This window comes from Paramisgurnus dabryanus, chromosome 21, assembly GCF_030506205.2.
Source record: "Paramisgurnus dabryanus chromosome 21, PD_genome_1.1, whole genome shotgun sequence".
Taxonomy (NCBI): domain Eukaryota; kingdom Metazoa; phylum Chordata; class Actinopteri; order Cypriniformes; family Cobitidae; genus Paramisgurnus; species Paramisgurnus dabryanus.
The window spans coordinates 24,590,489-24,612,247 of NC_133357.1; the positions used below are offsets into that span (position 1 = coordinate 24,590,489).

At 40.6% G+C, this 21,759-nt stretch overlaps 1 protein-coding gene across 1 annotated transcript in view; it reads right to left on the reverse strand.

Annotated features, from left to right (window-relative positions):
- Positions 1-11,826: 11,826 nt before the first annotated feature.
- Positions 11,827-21,759, reverse strand: part of LOC135775837 (Fc receptor-like protein 5) — a 45,433-nt gene continuing 35,500 nt past the window's right edge. The window contains exons 8-14 of the mRNA XM_065286366.2: positions 18,388-18,654; positions 17,817-17,918; positions 17,581-17,637; positions 17,099-17,149; positions 14,404-14,472; positions 14,273-14,320; positions 11,827-11,978 (exon numbers count right to left, since the gene is read on the reverse strand). Of these exons, the coding sequence (XP_065142438.1) occupies positions 11,971-11,978; positions 14,273-14,320; positions 14,404-14,472; positions 17,099-17,149; positions 17,581-17,637; positions 17,817-17,918; positions 18,388-18,654 (602 nt within the window). The 3' untranslated portion in view covers positions 11,827-11,970. The remainder of the gene's footprint in view (positions 11,979-14,272; positions 14,321-14,403; positions 14,473-17,098; positions 17,150-17,580; positions 17,638-17,816; positions 17,919-18,387; positions 18,655-21,759) is intronic.

Below are 21,759 nucleotides of genomic sequence, written 5' to 3' on the forward strand. Positions count from 1 at the left end.
CAGTCATTAAGTAAGAGATGGTAAACTGAAAAATTAGAGATTTAAAGGAAGCATAAGTCTGAATACCAGAAACTTAAAGAGAAATGTGAGAATGGGCTCACAATTAATCAGTATTAAATAAAAGGTACTGTATTCAGCAGCAACATCATAAACACACAGCTTTTGTGGACAAAACGCAACGTCTGGTAGACTTTTTCATAGAATCCTTTAGTTTATTACTGATAACAAGATAAATAAATAACATGTAAATAACTTCAATTATATATCATATCTAACTCGTTTCAACTGTTAAACTGTACAAACATTACTTTGAAAATAAAAATTAATGTATACAATGAATTTTTGCCTGGCTGCCGAACTTCTCCACACAGTTGTAATCCATACTCGTTGTCTCCCCTCATCTTTAGCAAACCAAAATATTTTATTTTTGACAAGGTATTTGTTTAGCCATTAGCCAGACTGCTAAATAAATATAGACCAGAAGTTCACTTCGGTTCAGGCGCTTAACTGCGACAACGCCCATGTGTCTGATAAAACCGTCTACATATATTTTATTCACAGAGCTTCCTTTTGCTGTAATGCGTCAGTTATAGCAAACCACTACCTTATAGTCAATTCAATATTCAATAGGTTATGTTTATCACCGCTGATGATCTTGGCATTAATAAGGTATAATTCTGTTCATTCAAAATAATTTGTAGTGTGTTTAGTTAATATTAAACACAATTATCAGCACACTAAGGCCTGGTTTTACAGACAAGGCTTAGCTAAAGCCAGGACTAGGCCTCAGTTAAATTCATATTACGCATGTTTTATTGAAACGCTTCAGAAAAAGACACTACTGGTGTGTATATTGAGACAACTCAATGGCACTGGCATAAGTTCTGTCAGTGCAAGTTATTTTCAGCTTAAACATGTGTTTTAGTCAAGGACTAGCTGTAATGATACGAAATGCGCAGAAGCAAATGCAGGTGAAATATAAACAATGTTTATTAAGAATAAACAAAGAGAGAGAGAGAGAGAGTCAATGCTGGGTCAGAAGTGTCCAGTGATTGTGGCAATGGTGGGGAGGACTACGGTGGTGAGTTGGTGTTGATGTCTTGAGTGCGGCGTCGGTGGAGTGGTGAGCAGTGGTGAAGATCCAAAACTGAACACAGGAACATCCACACGGAGACGACGACGACAAAAGACAATCCAACTGAACACACGTAATCCAAACAGAACGCCACAGAGAACCACACGACACGAGAGCAGACACAAAGTAATCCTCTGGCACTGGAACAGAGAGAGAAATGAGTATATATGGAGTGGCAGTAATGATGAACAGCTGGAGCGAGACAATCAACATACAGGTGAGCGGCATCAGACTGATTAGCACATGGCAGAGCGGTGAGTGAACAAACAAACACACACACACACGACACGGAGGAAACAATGGATTTTCCTACCGTGACAGTACCCCCTCCCCTAGGACGTCACCTGACGTTCCCAGCCTGCCTTACCTGTAGATTGTAATCATCTATAAGGCGGTGATTCAGTATGTCCCGAGCAGGAACCCACCTTCTCTCCTCCGGACCGTAACCTTCCCAATCCACCAAATACTGAAATCCGCGTCCCCTCCGTCTGGAGTCCAGAATACGGTTAACCGAATATGTGGTTTCCCCATTAACGATACGAGGCGGGGGGGAACCGGGGCAGGCGGATTAAGACGTGAGAAAATCACTGGTTTAATCTTGGATACGTGGAACACGGGATGAACCCTCCTGTACGCCGGAGGAAGGCTCAGACGCACTGTTACCGGATTAATGATTTTGGTAACAGAAAACGGGCCAATAAATTTGGGAGCAAGTTTGTTCGAAACGGAACGCATCGGAATATTCTGGGTAGAAAGCCACACTCTTTGACCGACGACGTAACGGGGAGGCTTCGACCGGTGGCGATCGGCCTTAGCCTTGGTGCGTGACCTTGCCTGGAGTAGAGCTCTACGAGCTCTGGTCCAGGTACGGTGGCACCTCTGGACTAGTGCGTGTGCGGAGGGGACCGACACCTCGGATTCCGTACTGACAAAATTAGGTGGTTGGTACCCTAAGCTACACTTAAAAGGAGACATGCCCGTAGATGACACTGGCAGAGAATTGTGTGCGTACTCCACAACCGAGACTTACTGAACACCTCCTTCAGGTCGAGGTACTACCGGGCACGTTTGACAAATCCACTGCTTCCCCCTGAAACACAGACTCAGAAACGTTAGTACAGGCAGAGACAAGACAGGACTTATGACACTCCTCGCTCCAGCTGGTGACAGAACCCAGTTTCCAGTCAATTTTGGGATTATGGGAGTGAAGCCAGGGATGTCCAAGAACGATGGGTGAGAGGGATATGTCAGTGATGAAGAATGAAATAGTTTCAGTGTGGTTGCCAGAGGTGATGAGTGTGACCGAAGCGGTGGTGTGCTTGATGGTGGGAAGCTGTAATCCGTTGAGAGCGAAGGGAGCGATCTGGTGAGTAAGAGGGATGAATGGTATCTGGAGCTTACGTGCAAGAGTGCTGTCAATAAAGTTCCCCTCGGCCCCGGAGTCCAAAAGTGCATCCCCCGTGTGTGTCTTGGTGGACCACCGTAGTCGCACCGGAAGGAGAGTGGATGTAGTCGAGGTCTTGTGTGCAGAGATCCCGCCCGATAGTAGACTCCTTCTTACTACCGGGCTTGGTCTTTTACCGGGCACCTCTGGCAATGATGACCCGGTCCACCGCAGTACATACAAAGACCAAGGGATCTCCGCCGATTCCTCTCCTCCCGGGGCAGCCGAGCTCTACCCACCTGCATGGGCTCCGAATCTGAGAGATCGCCGACAGAGACATCGCAGGGGGGACTGGTAGACTCGGGTGTGCGCTGGGACGAGGTGGTGGTCTTCCTTCTAGTCGCCAGGGTGAGACGTACATCGACCCGGATGGCTAGGTCTACCAGCCCGTTGAGAGAGGTGGGTAGCTCCGCCGTGACGATCTCTCGCTGGATCCGATCCGCCAGCCCATGCAGGAAATGATCCCACTGCGCCTCCTCGTTCCACCTGCACTCCGCCGCCAGGGTCCGGAACTCAATCGCATAGTCCGACACAGAGCGGTCATCCTGACGGAGCTCGGTGAGGAGTCGGGCTGCTTCTCTCCCGGCGACGGAGCGGTCGAAAACCCTCTTCATCTCTTCGGATAGCAGGGAGAACGAGGAGCAGCAGATGTCTCTATTCTCCCACACCGCCGTCCCCCAGAGGGCAGCCTTGCCCGTCAGAAGTGACAACGTGAAAGCAACCTTGGTCTCTTCGAGGTAGAAGGAATGGGGCTGTTGAGCGAAATGTAAGGAGCAGTGAGATAGGAAAGTACGGCAAAAATTGGGCTCACAGGAGTATTTTTCGGGAATGGGTAGCCGAGGCTCCGGAATAAAACTACCCCCTGGAGGTGAAGATGATGCGGGCGGCGTGGGTTGCGCAGTGGGTGGCGTGGGATGTGGAGATCGCTGAGAGAGCTCGGACACTTTCGCCACCATTGCATGGACTGCCTTCCGCATGTCTTCGATAGCTTTGTCTTGATGATCCATACGCGCCAGCGATCGATGAAGAAACTCCTCGAGCATCGCGGTGGGCTGATCGCCTGCTGCTTCCATGTTGGCCAGAGGATTCTGTAATGATACGAAATGCGCGGAAGCAAATGCAGGTGAAATATAAACAATGTTTATTAAGAATAAACAAAGAGAGAGAGAGAGTCAATGCTGGGTCAGAAGTGTCCAGTGATAGTGGCAATGGTGGCGAGGACTACGGTGGTGAGTTGGTGTTGATGTCTTGAGTGCGGCGTTGGTGGAGTGGTGAGCAGTGGTGAAGATCCAAAACTGAACACAGGAACATCCACACGGAGACGACGACGACAAAAGACAATCCAACTGAACACACGTAATCCAAACAGAACGCCACAGAGAACCACACGACACGAGAGCAGACACAAAGTAATCCTCTGGCACTGGAACAGAGAGAGAAGTGAGTATATATGGAGTGGCAGTAATGATGAACAGCTGGAGCGAGACAATCAACATACAGGTGAGCGGCATCAGACTGATTAGCACATGGCAGAGCGGTGAGTGAACAAACAAACACACACACTAGGGTTGTGACAATTAATCGGGCAAATGCGCGTTTTCTCAATGAATGAATTTGAATGAATTACGGTGAAATGCAGGCACATCCAAAAGCCAGGGGGCACTCTCGCTTAGAAACACCATTTGTGCTACAGAAGAAGTAGTATACCAAACACTATTCCAGGAAATGTCTAAAGGAATATTTATATCGCTGTTCTTCAGATTGTTCCAGGTATTTTCATGATAATAAAGAATATTTTAAATGATTGTGTTTGACGAGTGTTGCTTTTTTAAACGCACGTTATAAACGAGTCAAACTTGTAGTGATTTTAGATTGATAAGGACTTCCTACTGATCACGGAGCCGTAGTACATGCACAAGCTGTGCATGAAACACTGAATCGGAGCCTTACGATTCAGAATCGATTTCAGACAGGTCTTTTTAATGGGAGCGCGATGCATCGATGCACATCCCTAACACACACACATGACACGGAGGAAACAATCGATTTTCCTACCGTGACACTAGCCTTAAAGGGACAGTAAGTAGGATTTACCCCATCTAGTGGTGAAATTGTATTTTGCATTCAAACGAATAGTGCTCTCTAGCGCCTCGCTTTTCCAAATGCGTGTTGCAACTACGGTAGCCGTTTTGTACTCACTGATCTCCTTGTCCGTTGCAGCTGGTTCACGTGTTCTGAATGAAAACGCGTTGCGGAATAACCTACTTGGACTTACCCGTTCAATGTAAGTAAAGAGAAAAAATTCTAAGCTTACAAAGAAAAATCAGAAAATAGGCTGAGGTCATTTGACACCAATGAGGACATATTTATAAATAAAGACATTGATTTTGATTAATAAAACATAAATCACACTAATTGGGCCTTGTCTGTGAGACCAGGGGTAAGGTTAAAAAAATCCGGCCTCACATAGTGAGGTTATTTACCATCAGGCCCAAATTGAGTTTTTTTCACCGCTGTTTTGTGGTTGTGTGGTTATTCACACATTTTTTGCCACCTACGTCTTGCTTTTGTAGTCTTCTAGTTAACTCTTGAACGATTAAGCATTGCTAGCTTGTGTAGGATATATTACTGTCCATCCTCTTTATTTAACATTAGTCACTTTCACACATACAGTCTACATACAGCCCATTTAAAAAAATAGGATTACGGCATTTAGAACGGATGATGTCAAAACAATAATGTTTTGATTCAGATGCGATTAACCCCCCCAGTGTTTACGACTTTTCCACACACACTGCTTAAAAGAAAACACCACAGTTTTTCAATATTTTACCATGTTCTTACCTCTTAGACAAACTTTTACATACCTAGATATACATATTTATTAATTTCTAAGGATCCAAACAGGGATGAATTTAGAAGCCACCAAACACTTCCATGTTTTCCCCTATTTAAAGGGCCCATATTTTGTGGCTGAAAACCACTATACTTTATGTGTATTTGGTGTAATACAATGTGTTTGTGTGGTTTATTGCTTTATTTTCCACAGACTGTAAATTTTTTAGCACCTCTAGGTCCCGCCCATCTGTAACAGGTCGTTTTGTACAAAGCTCATCATTCTTAGAAAGCGCAGTGTGAACCGACTGGCCAGCTATCCAATGTGTTGTGATAAGACGAATACCTCAATTAAGTAAACGTAAGTGTGACGCACCTTGCCATGTTTTGTAAGATGAGCTCCTAAAGCAATAATGCAAGACAGGAGATAATATCGTCTTTATTAAATTATCAATACGAGCCTGAATCTGACCCAGAAAATACATGGCTAAGCTGATCGAATTGCTCCGCTTTTTAGACGAAGCCTTTGTGTACATCCAGCCTTATAACTCCCTGTGCTTGACATGGTGGAAACAACAATACTACGGCGTGATTTAAAGTTACACCCATCTATCTTTGCGTGCACATTAGGGTGGTGTTATGAAAATTTTCAAACCAGTATGATGTATAACTTCATGGGCGTGTTTGAATAAGCCATTTTAGGTAGGTGTGAATAAGGTTTTACTTTTAAAAAGAAGATCTCTTTGGATTTGAAACTTTACTTTTTGCAACTTTACAAATCTTTATGTGCACAGATATAATTTAACACTCCAAAAACAAAGGAAAACATGAAATTGGGTCATATGACTCCTTTAAAGACTGTTACATGAGTAGTTACACGAGTAAGTATGGTGGCATAAAATAAAACGTAGTGGTTTTTTAAAGGCGTTCTAAGCGAATCTGCGAGACGTTAGTTTTTGTTGACGTTTGAATTGTTTTCAAACAGACGGAGCGTAGCTAACTCCTCCCCCTCCCTTCCGTGCTTTCATGAATGCGCCCAACCCCCACCTCCAAATCTTTTTTGTCGTTTATTGGCTGGAAAACTTTGTTTTGTTTTGTGGTGCTAGGTTTGGCCACTCTGTTGTTATTGCCGTTTGTGAGAGTAGGGGGAGGCTGCAGACCTGGAGCCGGTAGATCTACGCCCCTGGCAGTTTTACGCCCCTGACAGTTTTACGCCCCTGTTGTTCCTCATGCGTCCAGTAGGGGGAGGTATATTAGTATATTAGTATATGAGCCTAGTCATATGAACCGTTACGGTTCAACCATATGATAGCAGCAGACCTTCTTGAAGTGATACGAATTGACCCCTGGAATTTTAGAAAAGTTACATTGTGTTTGTCTTCATAAAATGCTATGTAGGACATGTTTTGTAGCTGTATGACGACCTATTGTGAATTGTACAACAGCTATTTCATTTATGATCCATGATTACACAGTACATTTTTATGCTAATGGCCTAAATATGGTTAATATCTAAATGCAACTTAATATAAATTCACAACATCATATATCAGTCAGTCTCTTGTATATAAAAACAGTTTATAAATAAATATAAATAGTTAAGTGTGACGTCATCACGCGCCGCTTCCGGGTCCAATCGATTTCAAATGCCACAGGAAAACACGCTAATATACACTCGTATCATAATGCAAAACTATTTAAACCCATGATCGTTATTTTAATCTCCAGTAATAAAAACCAAGATGACCAGACCTGGACTATATGGATTTTTTTTACTGTCTGTGGTTCCGTAGTGTGCAGACTGCAGTGTACACTGTAAGTTTATACAATTTTCGTTTAAATGTGTAATATGTAAGGGATAATCCACGGCTAGCCATGCATTAAAGGGTTTTAATGCACGACGCAGAGGCGAAGAACCACCCGACGCGTAGCGGAGGGTGGTTGTCTCTGCGAAGTGCGTTAAAACCCTTTAATGCATGGCTAGCCGTGGATTATCCCGCTTATACCTTGGTTATTTGCCAAGTTAAAGCTGTAAATAATGTTTACAGTGTAATTTTTTAACAGACGGGTAAAAATGACGGTCATTTTCTTAAGTTAAGGCTCGCACTCCATCCGCTTTAAATAAAGTAGTGCTGAAATAAAACCTGTGCACTTTAAAGAGAGACGCACTTATGTCTCGCTCGCTCTCTCTGCAAGTGTAACTGTGTTACTATGGTTACCAATGTTTATAGTAGCAGAATAATTTCTAACTGTAATCAAACTGACTGGAACTACCTGTGCATTAAACGGTTTTAACGCACACCTTCCAGCCAATCAGAATCAAGTATTTAAACAGACCATGGTATAATAATAAATAGTGCTCATAAACGGTTGTAAATGTTTAAATAGGCTAGTATCCTGTTGTATTTCCCTCTCCCACTACTGGACGCATGAGGAGCAACAGGGGCGCAAAACTGCCAGGGGCGTAAAACTGCCAGGGGCGTAGATCTACCGGCTCCAGGTCTGCAGCCTCCCCATATAGGTTTGTGAAGCCTGGGCTGTCTACACAGATCGCGTTACAGTTTGATCAGCAGACAGGCGGCAAGCAGATAGTAAGGAGATGTTTGCTGTATGTAACAAAAAATGTTTTATGGTCTAAAACGCGTCGATTCGCTTAGAGCACCTTTAAGCGGATGAAAAATGAAAACTATATTGTATTGTGGAAGAGCATGTAGAGTGTAGCACTTTGACCTCAGCCTGCAGTAACATCATCACTTCCCCTTTCACTGAGTTTGAACAGAGTTTACAGGAGTGATGAGATGCCAGAGGTTGCTTAGCGTGTTGTAAATTTTGTTAATATAGCTTTTCTTGTTTTAATGTTCCAGGTTGGTGCTGGGGTGCCACCATTGCAAATCCCTTATGTAATGATAGACTCCTGCACTTATTTAATATTTTCTTCTTAAGGGCATTTCTATGTAAAATGGAAAGGTACATCTAGTTGTCTTTGTTTTTCTTGTAAAGCTGTTTTGAATCAATAAACATTGTAAAAAATAAAGCGCTACACAAATACTATAAATGTGACTTGACTGTTTCCGTCATCTGCATGGAAGCAATGTGGTCATGTCCTGCTATGCCACAGTGTTTTTAGCACACACGCCTACGCTAACCTCTTTCAGTGGGAACAGTTAGATTCTCACAGTTTGCTATGGCCTTATGTACAGGTTCTCATGAAGGGAAAATAGCTGTAATGACGTAAGAGACCACCAAACAACACCATACAAAAAGACATGCTAAATGTGCAAAGTGTACAAACAGAGGTCTGCAATTACGTTTTTAAAGGATGTTTCACATTGGCTTAGTGATCAGTTTGCATTTTGTCAGACTGAAGGAATGTAAGGTGATATGATGTGTAGTACAGTATAGCTTTGTCACTTCCTTCAGAAACATCCCATTGGAGTGTTTACTAAAATAGTGCCTCTATCACAGTAATTCTCAAAGTGTGGTCCGCGGACCAAACCCCCCCAGTGGTCCGCCAAAAGATGACCTAAACTAGGCAAGTGTTTATACAATCGTCACTTATTTAAGTAGATTTTTAATGCACTTGCAAAACTGTGATATCAGTTCTTGCCATTCTGTTTTAATAATGTAAAAATGGATTGGTGGCTAAACCAAAGAGGAGTCAAAAGAAAAGATCAAGCGTCAACTGAAAGCAGCTAAAATCCAAAGATCTATTAGTTTTGTAATGTACTAGTTTTCGTTTCATGTGTAAAATCCCTGTAATTTCAGTGATTTTGGACATTAAGGGGAATTTTTTTTCAGCATTTTTTTCAGTTTTAAACTAATGGCTCTTTGGAATTACATTAAGTGGGACCTAGGCTGTTATACTATGTTTAATTGCAGTTTTTTTTCATATGTCCAGTTTGTTGTTCATATTAAAGCAACACTATGTAGTTTTTTTACCTTTAAATAATGTCTCTAAAATTATTTCAGTAATAGAACAACTTTTAACTGGACAAATTGTACTGTTGCTGCAACCTGAGCAGCCTCCTAGCTGCTACAAGCACACTCTGAAAGTGGCGGTGGAGGGTAGGAAACACAGCCCCGCCCCTCCCCCTGCCTGCAAAAGAGTGTCTGATACCAGGCACTGTTGCGCTTTTCAACCACATGGGGGAGCTGTAAGTCATTTTTACATGGAAACTACATAGTGTTGCTTTAAGCTGTAACTCATTTCACATTTACTTGTTCAAATGAAATAAAATTCATATAATAATTTCTGAACATGGCATTGCATTTGTGTTTAAAAAATTAGTTTTTGACTTGAAACAGTTGCATATTAAACTTAAATTTAGTTTATCCTTCCTATTTTGTTGTTTTTTGGGGGCGTGTTAGAGTGGGACTCTGTTAGGTGGTCCTCAGAAAAAAAATGGAAGATAAAGTGGTCCTTGGGCTGAAAAGGTTTGAGAAACACTGCTCTACCAGAACCAGTCACCTTCCTTTATGCAGGGTGAAGTTTAATCTGTGTGATAACTGGGCATTCCTGTAGCTCAGGTCGAGCAACCTTAACATCTTGGGTTAGATTCTGGAGAGCACATATACTGATAAAAAAGTATACCCTGAATGCACTGTAGGTGATGTATCATACGTGTCTGTATTTGAATGAAATATTGGAAAAAATTTAGATAATAAGGGACCGTTTAAAAAGTTCACACATTAGTATAAACAAACTGCATTTTGATTGGTAGCCACACATGCAACACAACACTGTAGTTTTTATACCGCTAGAGGTCGCCAAACTTTAACACATAACTAAGTCTTGGTGAGCTGCTTTTTTGGGAGGTGTAGGACAGGCTTATAAGTTTTTTTCTTTGTTATACAAATATAATCAACATAGATCATATATAAAAGGAATTTACTTCATTATGTTTGAAAGAGATCTGAATGAAATACTACTTTACTTGACAACTACAAATGAATCTTGCTGAATGCATTCAGAAGGACTTACATACCCTCAACGAAGCCAGTTAGCACAAAACAGACATGCTTCTGATACACTACGAAAGTTGTATGAATGATTCACCCATAGTAATGTATTTATAACATGTATGTGTATACATACATACAATATATATTTTAGGGCTGGGATGATAAATCGTGTGATTCTGTTTGCTATGCCTCTCAATGAATTACGATGAAATGCTGCCACATCCAAAAGCCAAAGGGTGCTCTTGTGCAGAAACTCAATATGTGCCACAGATGAAGAACCATTTACACACGCAGTGCCACGAAATGCCTATAATTTATCACTGTTTATTAAACCTTTCCAGGTATTTTTATGATAATAAAGAATATTTATAAGATTATGTTTGATGAGTGTTGGCTTTTTAAAGCAACACTAAAGAGTTATTGCTCTTTGCTCCCCCTACAGGTTAGATGCGTAATTGTTCATTAGCACTGTCATAAATACTGAAGCATAGCTGGCTCTGATTGGATTGTAGGTCTGACGTAAAGCAAGTTTTTGTAGTTTTCACTACCACTACCCGACGGTTGGAAACTTCTTTAGTGCGGTTTTGGCTGATAGAGGGCTGCAAAGCGAATGTGCCACTCACCCTGTCTTGAGTGGATGAACCACTGAAACTTTTTTGGAAACGTTATTTTAAGGTAAAAAAACCTCTTTGGTGTTGCTTTAAATGGTGCGGTGGTCATGACAAACGTCGCAGCCCTAATTTTTATTCGGAGAAAACTCAAAATCTAAGCGTACAAAATGTTTAAAAGCATAAAAGCCTTCAGCAAAGTTTATTCACTATAGCTTGACAATAACTGAATTTTTATAAGCCAGTTACTGTGGTATTGTTAACTGTAAGCTATGTGATGCAGCTAACCTAACCTGATAGCTGGCAACCTTCTTAACAACACTTTATTTGAAATGTATGGGTCACGTTTAAAAAAAAACTGTCACCTCATCCATCGTGCTGATCCTGCTCCTGCAGTGTTATAATTAAACCCTCTTTATGTTACTCAGTAAAGATATTTCACATCGTAGACAGCGTCCCAGCAAACCTCCTGCATGGACCCTACAAGTGTTGTTATTACAGCCATCATTTCACTTTTCTCTTTAGGTCCATTATAAAGAATTTTGCTCTTTACCTCCTTCATTGGTCTTTCTCACATGAACTGTGAAACAATAGAGATGTAATCTCAATAGAGATGTAATCTCTAAACATTTGCCACCCCTATATTAGACAGACGTGATGAATTTTTATAGTGCCCCCTAATGGTCAGGGGCGTTTCCGTTATGTTGTGGCTTTATTTCGTAGTGTTGTGAACTTATGTTTGCTTTTTACATTTTCTTTGTGTTGTGCATGATAAGTTCACCGTAAATAGCACTGCGGACAAAAGCATTTATTCTTAAACAAAAGCATTTATTCAGCACTTGTGTATATAAAAGTACAATTGCTCTTAGACAAAGTGCAATGCTGTAATACATAATGCAGTTTTATTAATCATGCACGTGCTACTTTAACTGCTTAAGTAGAAAAGAGGGAAGCTTCGTCTTGATGTTGATCGTTGACAAAATGCTTTAGATTGCTGTAAAATAGACACAGTGACATTATAATATGGACATACTCATAGAGGCTGTTTGCACCTGGTATTAAGATATGTTTTGGTAAATCAGATCATGATCGATCAGATAAATATAGCTTTTGAGCTCATCCACTTTTAACCACAGCCAGAGGAAGTCAAAAATAGTGTAGATGTCTAGGCGGTCTTTTGTGGCTGTTTGAACACATTCGATCACATGCACCTATTGATCCAAACATGATTGATCTAATGTGATGTCCCGAGCACAATGTTTTTACATTGGTCCTGACTTCTAGCGTCATCCCACAGTGTCTGGAGCAGTATTTAGACTATTATTGATCAAACTAAATCGGCTGCTCTAAACAGGAATGTGTCTCTTGCTTGTACAATTGTGATCCGATCGACCAACACGCATCTTAATATCAGGTGTGAACGGGAAAATGGACACACAAAGCATTACATTTTAAATCCTCAGACCAGTGGCATCCTGCGACTTCTTTTTTCGAGGGCGCTCGATGCAAAGTTCGTCACAACATGTATGTAGCCCGTCATGTGTGTGGTTTGTAATTTCAAAAATGTGTTCTGCGCGTCGTGTGAACCTATGTGCATCACGTCTCTTGTCAAAATAAGTGCCTGCTGCAGACGCGTCTACAGGATTTATGTTAAAGAGACGCTCACGTTTGCCAGATACTCGCATAATCTCATTCATGATGAAAGTTTACTGTTGAGGGAGTGTCTTGTGTGTCTTTTGTCTCTTTTATCATAAACGGTTTTGACGCGTGTGCAGATCCATCTTTTTATAGATGGATATACAATTTATTCTTTGAAAGACGTCAGAAGTAAGAAGGTGAGAAAGTTTATAGTTACTTAGGCAGCTTATTTTTTGTCCATATCGTTGCTGTCCAATTAAAACCGCGTATGTCCATTTTGCCGATTTTTTGATTTTTCACCGGATTGAATGTCCAGGTTCATTTCCATACACAGTATGCTTCACATATCTAAATGGCCAATGAAAAGTTGTGAAATCATGTCATCTGATTTTCACGTATATCCATTTGGTGTCAAAGCTGTCAATCACGTCGCGTATCTCCCGCCCTGTGGAAGCATCTCGCCAGTCTCGTGAAGTTTAATTGAAGCTCAGCACTGGATGGCCGAATAAACATAGCCTGGTGAGACAATGACTTTCCTTCATCGAGGTAAACGTTTCCCCCCTTACGTCAGACGTACGTCTAGGAGTGACAAAATTACGGTAGGACTGTGCAAACAAAGTATCCGTCTAGCATTACCATGTCAGTGTATTGATTCATTGTCCCTTCATAGTTTGCAAGAGACATTTAATAAATGTATAATTAATATTACATAAACTAAGCGTAAACTAAGACGTAGGCTATTTAATAAACTGAGCGTATTCATTTGTCAATATGAAACACGATTTGGCCATTCAAATTAATGATCGGAAGAACGCGTATCGAACACCGTTACTGTAAAATATGCATGTATGTTTATTTAAACTCAATTTTGGTCAAATGTGGATTATATCATTACACTGGCAAGAATATGGTTACATGTAAAGATGCCGTACCAAGTATGACAACGCTACATGCAACTGCTTTTGAAATACAGTGTTTTTTTTTTTCACTTGAAAAGTAACCGTTTTGGGCATACGTGAGTTTCATCGGGCAGCGACGATATGCATTTCACTGAAATTTGCAATGATTTTACCTCAGAAATACATTGCTTGACAGTTTAAAATGTGAATCCCTAATCTCTTACATTAAAATATGCTTATGTGTGATAATTGTCAGTGTAAATAGGGAGAGCGGAGGGTGGAGAGAGCACGCTTCCATAAGCAGGTGAGAAATTGTTCTGCTAGTGAAGTCAAAATTATTTCTTATGTAGCTTCATAGTAACTGGATAAGCCTACAGTAAACATATTTTGCTTATTTTTGGATGAGAGAAGTTAAAGTGTCATTGTCAAAATTTGTTATGTGACAGTTTCAAAATGTTAATACAGAGAACACTTAGATAAAAAAAGTTTATAAAGCTGCCGTAAATGGAGAAAAAATATCAGCAGGGGACATCATGTTTTGGATCCCCTAGGTTTTGGCTTAGCCCCCAATGTCTACAATGTCTGGCTTCGCCCCTGGATGCACATGGTTCACATGACCCAACAAACACATATTTAAAAAAAACACAAGCAGCACACATGACACTCCGAACAGATATTTTGAATTAGCGCCACTCAGTTAAGCAGTCACGAGCCGCCACTGCCTCAGACAAAAAATGGCATAAAATTTTACCTTTAAAAGATGTTAGGCCATTAGTTTCTGATGATGTTGAATCTTCACCTTTAAAATATTAAAAAAGCAAATGTTTAATTGACATTAATGGATTAATGCTGAAAATGACTGTAATCTTTTCTTTGACTCACCCATTATCATACCATCAACATGAGTGACTGAAATACGATCCAGCTGCAGTTCTTTTTTTTCATCGGATTCTGAAAGATCACAAAGACATTTATACAGGTTTGTAACAACATCAGGGTGAGTAAATGATGACAAAATTTTTATTTTTGGGTGAATTAACAACATGATTCAACAAATCAGTAAAGTTTATTAGAGTATAGCATTTGTGATATAACCCTTATTACTAAAGCAATATCCCTTGAGTAGGAGTGTGATATAGCTCTATGGCAGAGGTTCCCAAACTTTTTGCCTCGGGGGCCCCCCTATACATATGGGTAACATCTCTATAAAAAATATCTGCCGAGTAGGGGAGGTTTGTCAGAAATGTAGGATCTGTCAGACTTTCTGCATAGGGAGACTGTTTATCCAATAAGAATAGTTGCAATTCATCTCTCATTTCAAAAAGACGCCGCAATACTTTACCTCGCAACAACCACCTGACCTCAGTGTGCAACAGTAAAGATTCATGTTCAGATCCCATTTCTTTGCACAGAGCAGCAAACAGTCTCGTATTGATGGGACGTGCTTTATTACGTTAACAATTTCAATTGCTGTTTGAAGCACGCTACTGAGCTCATTATCAAGGGACTTAAGGGGATCGCACACCGGCAGCGCAGCTCAGCGCCGTGCAGCGCCGCGTCGCGCCTAGCAGAACTCGGAGGTATTGTAAACCGGAAGTGCACATTAAATAGCGCGAGCTTCGTCAGATAGCGTCTACTTCAAAATGCAAAATATACGTTAGCAGCCAATGTTAATCGTTAATGATTTGGGAGAAATATGATGTTATTTAATGTTAAACTATGTGAGTGGCGCTGTGTGGCGCGACAGGGATTTGAACAACTTCCTGAGTCACAGTGTGTGTATACTCATAGAAAACAATGTGTTCAGTTGATTTAGAACGGCGCGGCGCTGTGCGGCGCGGCCGGTGTGCGATCCCCTTTAGAAGCAAGAGCTTCCCTGTGTATAAAACAATGAGTGAATCTTACGTGGGGTGCAACTGCGTGTATCTTCGCCTTTAGACCCTTATGTTTGCCCATCATAGCACCGGCTCCGTCCATACACACGCCCACCCAGTTATCCAAACTCAGTCCCGCCTCCTGCATCTTGCTATCAAGTTTGTTGAATATATCCTGTCCTGTGCATGTCCCATCCAGTGTTGTGCAAAATAACATATCTTCATGTAGTTTTCCCTCATAGCAGTATCTGACAAATATAAGCAGCTGTGCTGCATTTGATATAGGCTATCTGTAGATTCATCAAGTTGTAGGAATTTTTTTTTACAATCAATAAGCTGAATCTTTATATCGTTTGCCATGTCATCTATTCGTTGGGCAACGGTGTTATCTGACAGTGGGACCTTTTTAAGCTGACTCACTATTTTTTCATTATCCATAGCTTGACACATGGCTATTTGCTAAAGGGAGAATGAGCGTCTCGCCAATTGTGTGTGCCTTCATAGATTTTGCAATGAGATATGAAACTTCATAAGATGCAGCCTGAAGTTTGGCAGTTGTTGTAGTCTGTGTAGTTAATACTTGCTTTTGATCACACAAATCTTGCTCTTTGCGACAGAAAAAATCCATTGTTTTGTGTGTTGGGTGTTTTGTTTGTAAATGTCTTTTTAATTTTCCCCGGCTATAAACTGTCATTTGCTAGCACCTCTGTACACAATACACATTGTGGACGTGCATCCCCATCAACCAGGAGACACGTAAATCCATACCGAATGTAATTGTCTTTACATCTCCTTCGCTTTGCTGAATTTAAGTGGGCCTGCGAATGCTTGCGTTTCCCTCGCACTTTCACCGGCACCACTGTATCTCCCGCCAGGCTATGCAGAGTTCCCACGGGTCGTTCGATCTGCGTTGAAGTTTCTGCCTCCACTGGTTCTGCCTCCAGCCTCGGCGTGTCATTGTTAGATTCCGGTTCATCTGTGTTTGTTTCAGTTATTTTAGGCTTAGAATCAACGATTATATTTTTACGAACCAGCCAACGATCCATCTTATTTTCTACACTCTGAAAAGTTTTGCTAGCTGGTATTATTTCCAATTGAAACAAGATAGGTTATATCAGCCTTTAAAACGGTGTCGCCCCCTAGTGACAATTGAGGCAAAATACAAAAATCAAAACATAATTTTCCCTCTCACCTTTTCACTGGCGCCCCCCCCCAATAGTGACGTTGTGCCCCCCTTTAGGGGTGGGCCCCACACTTTGAAAACCCCTGCTCTGTAGCGTTGTTATACTACACGATAGACTAGCAGGGTTAACGTTAATTCCAAACAGAGTGCGCCTTTTCAAGGAAGCGGACGTGTGTAAACAGATGCTCCCGATAAAGAGAGAATGATTGTGTATTTTGATTGGTCACATTATGAGACACAATGACCGCAACTCCCTACAATGTTTACACATCAAGACCTCTGATCTTTAAAGGGAATCGGGCTGATCACTTAATCAGATTCAATACCTATAGGGAGCTAGGAAACTGATTGAGACACAGAAATGCTAAAGTGGTAACTGTTACGCTACTGGTGGAGTATATCACGGTTGTTAGCCAATCTTATTCTAGAACCAGAAAGAACTTTTGTATAATGATCATTACTTTATCACTGTGTATTAAATTGTATTGTGTTGTCAGTAAATCTTGTGAAAGGAAAATACCTTTTTCTAATGGTTTATTGTCCATATACTCCATCAAGGGCGAAGTTGCTTCTGTAATCAAATACCCATACAAAGTAAAAAATAATGTGGAAAAATGTTCACACAGACTAAGACAGACGGTTTCTTGTTACTCTATATGTGAACTCCAGGCTAATTGTGATATTAAGAGCATGAAAGATTTTGCATTGATTTCAATGTTTGACCTTATTCAGTCCATACTGAAGATATCAAGGTTATTTTATATGTAGGATGATTTAACATTAAACCACACAATAATCCTGTAGCTGGGCTACACAGACAGGGTCACATAAGTGTAATAGAAAACATTTAATTAATTAATTAATTAATTTATGCACGCACACACACACACGCACGCGCACGCACACGCACGCACACACACACACACACACACACACACACACACACACACACACACACACACACACACACACACACACGCACACACACACAGAGAGACTTACGGTTCTTGGAATCTGCTAGTGAGATAAACAAGTCTTCATGAACTGGCTCTTTCTTCTCTAAAGATAAAATATAAATGTTTCATTAGTAATAATGCGGGGTAATAATAACACACAAAAATAAAAAAAGTTCAAAATGTATAAATGACATTTTAGTAAGACAGTAAAATAGCAAGTTGGTTTATACTATCATCAACTATTACACAGACACACACAATGTATAATGTTTCTGTTTGTACCTGGTTTACGAGTGATCTTCAGTACGATGCATCCAATGATCAAAATGACAAAACAGCAGACAAAACAGCCTGAAATGGCCAGCAGTATTTTTCTTTTGAACACTGCAACAAGGGACAGAAATGAATAATAGTTAGGTACTGTAGTTACTTCTTAGTGATAAAGGGAATTTTGTGGGAAAACAAATTTCACAAATTTTATTTTGTTTTTTTCTTTACATCTCTTTACATTATATCATGGATTATTATTATTTATTTTGTTGTTGTTTATTTTATTGTTACATTAATAAAGTATTAGTACACAGTATATTCAAGGTTGGGATAGCAGAAAAACTGGGACAGTTTTGTTAATTCTGTCCAATTTCTGAAAAACCTTTTTAATGCAATTGTTAGACCAAATAACTAGTCAAGTTGATTCATCAACCAGATCCTCTAGGACCATAATAAATTACCAGCTTAGTCTGCCCATGGTAAAATTATTTGATGATATTGATGATACATAACACACAAATTTGTGTTATGATATGTACATGTATGATAGTATATTAGTGCAAATAATGCAAATATTACTTACAAATATTATTTGCCATGAACGGATCACTCAAAGAGGAGTACAGCGGTCGTTCTGTCCTTTTCCCTCTGCATTTAAATTCATTTTTTATAGTTTCTTCGGTTGATTTGACCTTTAATGTACTTGAAGATTCATTCAGCTCCTGATTGTTCTCAAACCAGGTGTAATTCCATGTTTTATCATCTAAAACCTTACAATTCAGTGTCAGGATATTTCCAGCGATGATGTCACTCAATTCAGTGACCAGGTTCAGTGAAGTTTCTGAAAGAGCTTAAAACAAACAAATCAATTATTTTATATTTGTTATAATAAGTGTTTTACAAAGCAAGACAAGGATTTTGTTTTGTTATTGTTTAAGGCGAGTGTGTCTCATTTCTGTGCCGCTACTGCCAATAATTTTAATTAACCCTCTGGGGTCTAAGGGGTTTTAGGGCCCTGGAGAAGTTTTGACCTGCACTGACATTTGTGCTTTTTTCAGTTGCTTAAAAACACAATAATGGCAAAAGTCTTATAACACTGCATTCAGCACAAACTGGGCTACTATATAATTAACATGTATGTACATGTTTGTATTTTTGAGAGAAAAATGTTTATGCGTGGTTTTTGAAAAATAAAAGATTTGACTGATATAAGTCCACAAAACCCATACTAAACATGTTTTCCCAAGAGTTTTCAAAACATGATCTAGTCTAGAGTTTTTTCTTTAAAATGATGTGAAAATCTTCAGTATCTTCAGTATGGACTGAATAAGGTCAAACACTGAAATCAATGCAAAATCTTTCATGCTCTTAATATCACAATTAGCCTGGAGTTCACATATAGAGTAACAAGAAACCGTCTGTCTTAGTCTGTGTGAACATTTTTCCACATAATTTTTTACTTTGTATGGGTATTTGATTACAGAAGCAGCTTCGCCCTTGATGGTACATCTCCCTCTTCTAATACAGTTAACAACAAGTTACAATATTTGTTTTGGTTACATCTTCCAAAAGCAGACATTCCAAGCATAATGTAGACATGTATCTTTTGTTTATATGTCAAGTATTCGTTAAGTTACAGTTAATTTTTCTGACGTGTTTCTGAAAGGACTTCACTGAGGGAGAAAGAACAAAACGCGCATCATGTTTATTTTCTTAATTTTGCGAAAAGCACAACATTCTATTTTTATTGGGAGTGAACAGAAAAAACAAGACACTTTAACGTTTTAAATGATGTATAAATCATATCTGTATGTCCAAAATCATTATCTAAGTTATCTAAGTCTCTTTCCGGAGTGAATGAAAAATAAAGAGTTTGCGGCACCCGCCCCGCCGTCGACCCCAGAGTGTTAAAGGAATAAACTGGAATTAAAGCTGCAAGCAGTAATGGTAGGGCCCTCGCTGTCAGGGTCAGAAAACACAGAAGATCCCAGTGCAGATAACAGAATGTTTATTTAAATGATAATGTATGCAAAACTGACAATCGCACGTCTGGGCATAAAGCCACACCAGGGCAGACGGCTAAGGAGGGGAGCACACACATGCACTGGGGCGAAGAACCACATGCATTCGGGCTCCAGCCAGACAACGAACGGTGGGAGAGAGTATATATGGAAGAAATCCACAAAGCACCAGGAGAATGGCGACAACCTGGCTACAGGCACTCGAGGCAGATGGGAGGGAGAGATCCTGCGGCGGGCAGAGAGAGAGAGGGCGGCCGTTAGTGGTGCTGAAGGGAGAAGCCGGGCAGCTTCAGGGCTGAAGGACCCTCCTGCTGGACAGCGGCAATGCCACGGCGAGTGTGCGCTGCTGCAAGCACAAATAGGCAGTCAATAAAGCAGGCTGAAGGAGTGTAGTCCGTAGCAGATGAAGAGAAACTGATCAGAGAGCCGTCGAGTGAACAAAGTCTCAGCAAAACTCCCGGGCAGCAGAGAGCACAGACTGGGGTAGGAAAGATTAAATCTATAAACTAGAAACAGAGACAGGACAGGACTGGAAACTAGCAAAGCTAGTAAATTGGCGAGTACACACAAAGACGAACTTGCAAAGAACGAAAGACACACAGGGATTAAATACTAAACCGATGGGGCATGAAAATAAGCTGCAGGTGAGGGACGCAGGTGAAAGAAATGACACTAATGACACCCGTGACAGAGACGCGCACGTGTGAAACTGACAACACAGAAACACAAACAGAGAAACAAAAATACAGCAGTCAATCAAACCAAAGTCATGACACTCGCACGCATGGGTACCGCCACCCTATGGCCTTAGTAAAGCAGTGAGCCAGGGAAATTTAAATATAAGTGGGTAAATATAGGTCGATATTCAAAGTAAATTTGATGTGCCACACCTCCTGTGTGCAGCAGGTGGTGCTATGATTGTAACTGATTGTTGTTTTATTGATGTGTTCAGGCCAGGATCCTTGTCAAACGTATAAAGTCTGTGACAGGTCACACATTGTATGCCTTACAAAAGAGTTACAACAGCTTTCTCATAGTGAATCTCCAAATTATCCAAGCCGCCATGCACACACTATTTAACAAAAATATAAGATCTTCACAATTTATCATTGTGAAGTCCTTAAATTCAGACTGACCAAATATGATGATGATCTGAAAAAATTCTATGAGCAGTAAATCACAGTGTAAAACATGGCATTTCCTGCTGCCAGCAGGTGGCGTTAGAACTTTTACTGAATATTGCCATATTGATGTGTTCAGGCCAAGACACTTATCAAACATGTGAAACGTGGGTCAGATTGGACATTTTAACCCTGAGTTAGAACAATTTCCTGTTTCATTGCGAAACAGATAAATTTGTCAGCCACCATGGACACACCCTCCATCGAAAAGTCAAGATCTCCGCAATTTAACATCGCAAAGGCCTTTAGATGACACAGACCAAATATGATGATGATCTGATGAAATCTCTAGGAGGAGTTTGTCAGAAATGGCAAAATTTGCACTCAAACTACAGAGAAAATTCCTGTGGGGTTTAGAGCTTCGCTCCAAGAGACTTTTTTGTAGGTCTTGGGGTGAGATAAAGTATCCTACCACATTTCGTATCTGTACGTTTACCATAGTGTGGGGGGGCTGCTCTCTTGAATTTTTTTAGGTGGCGCAATAGAGCCATTTTTACACTCCCAGTTCTGAAGCTTATATCAAATGAAAATTGTAGCCACATTTGACACGTGTTCATCGTTTCATGACTTTTTGAGCTTGTTTAGGCTGTCAAAATCGATTAATTTAGCAATACTTTGCGAGGCTGCCACGGACACGCCCTTTAACACTTAGCGCATACGTGCTTTAACACTTAGCGCATCCATACTTCACACCATGAGCATGCACACGCACCACACGGCCGAAATGAGATAAAGACATGGTCCGTCATGTCT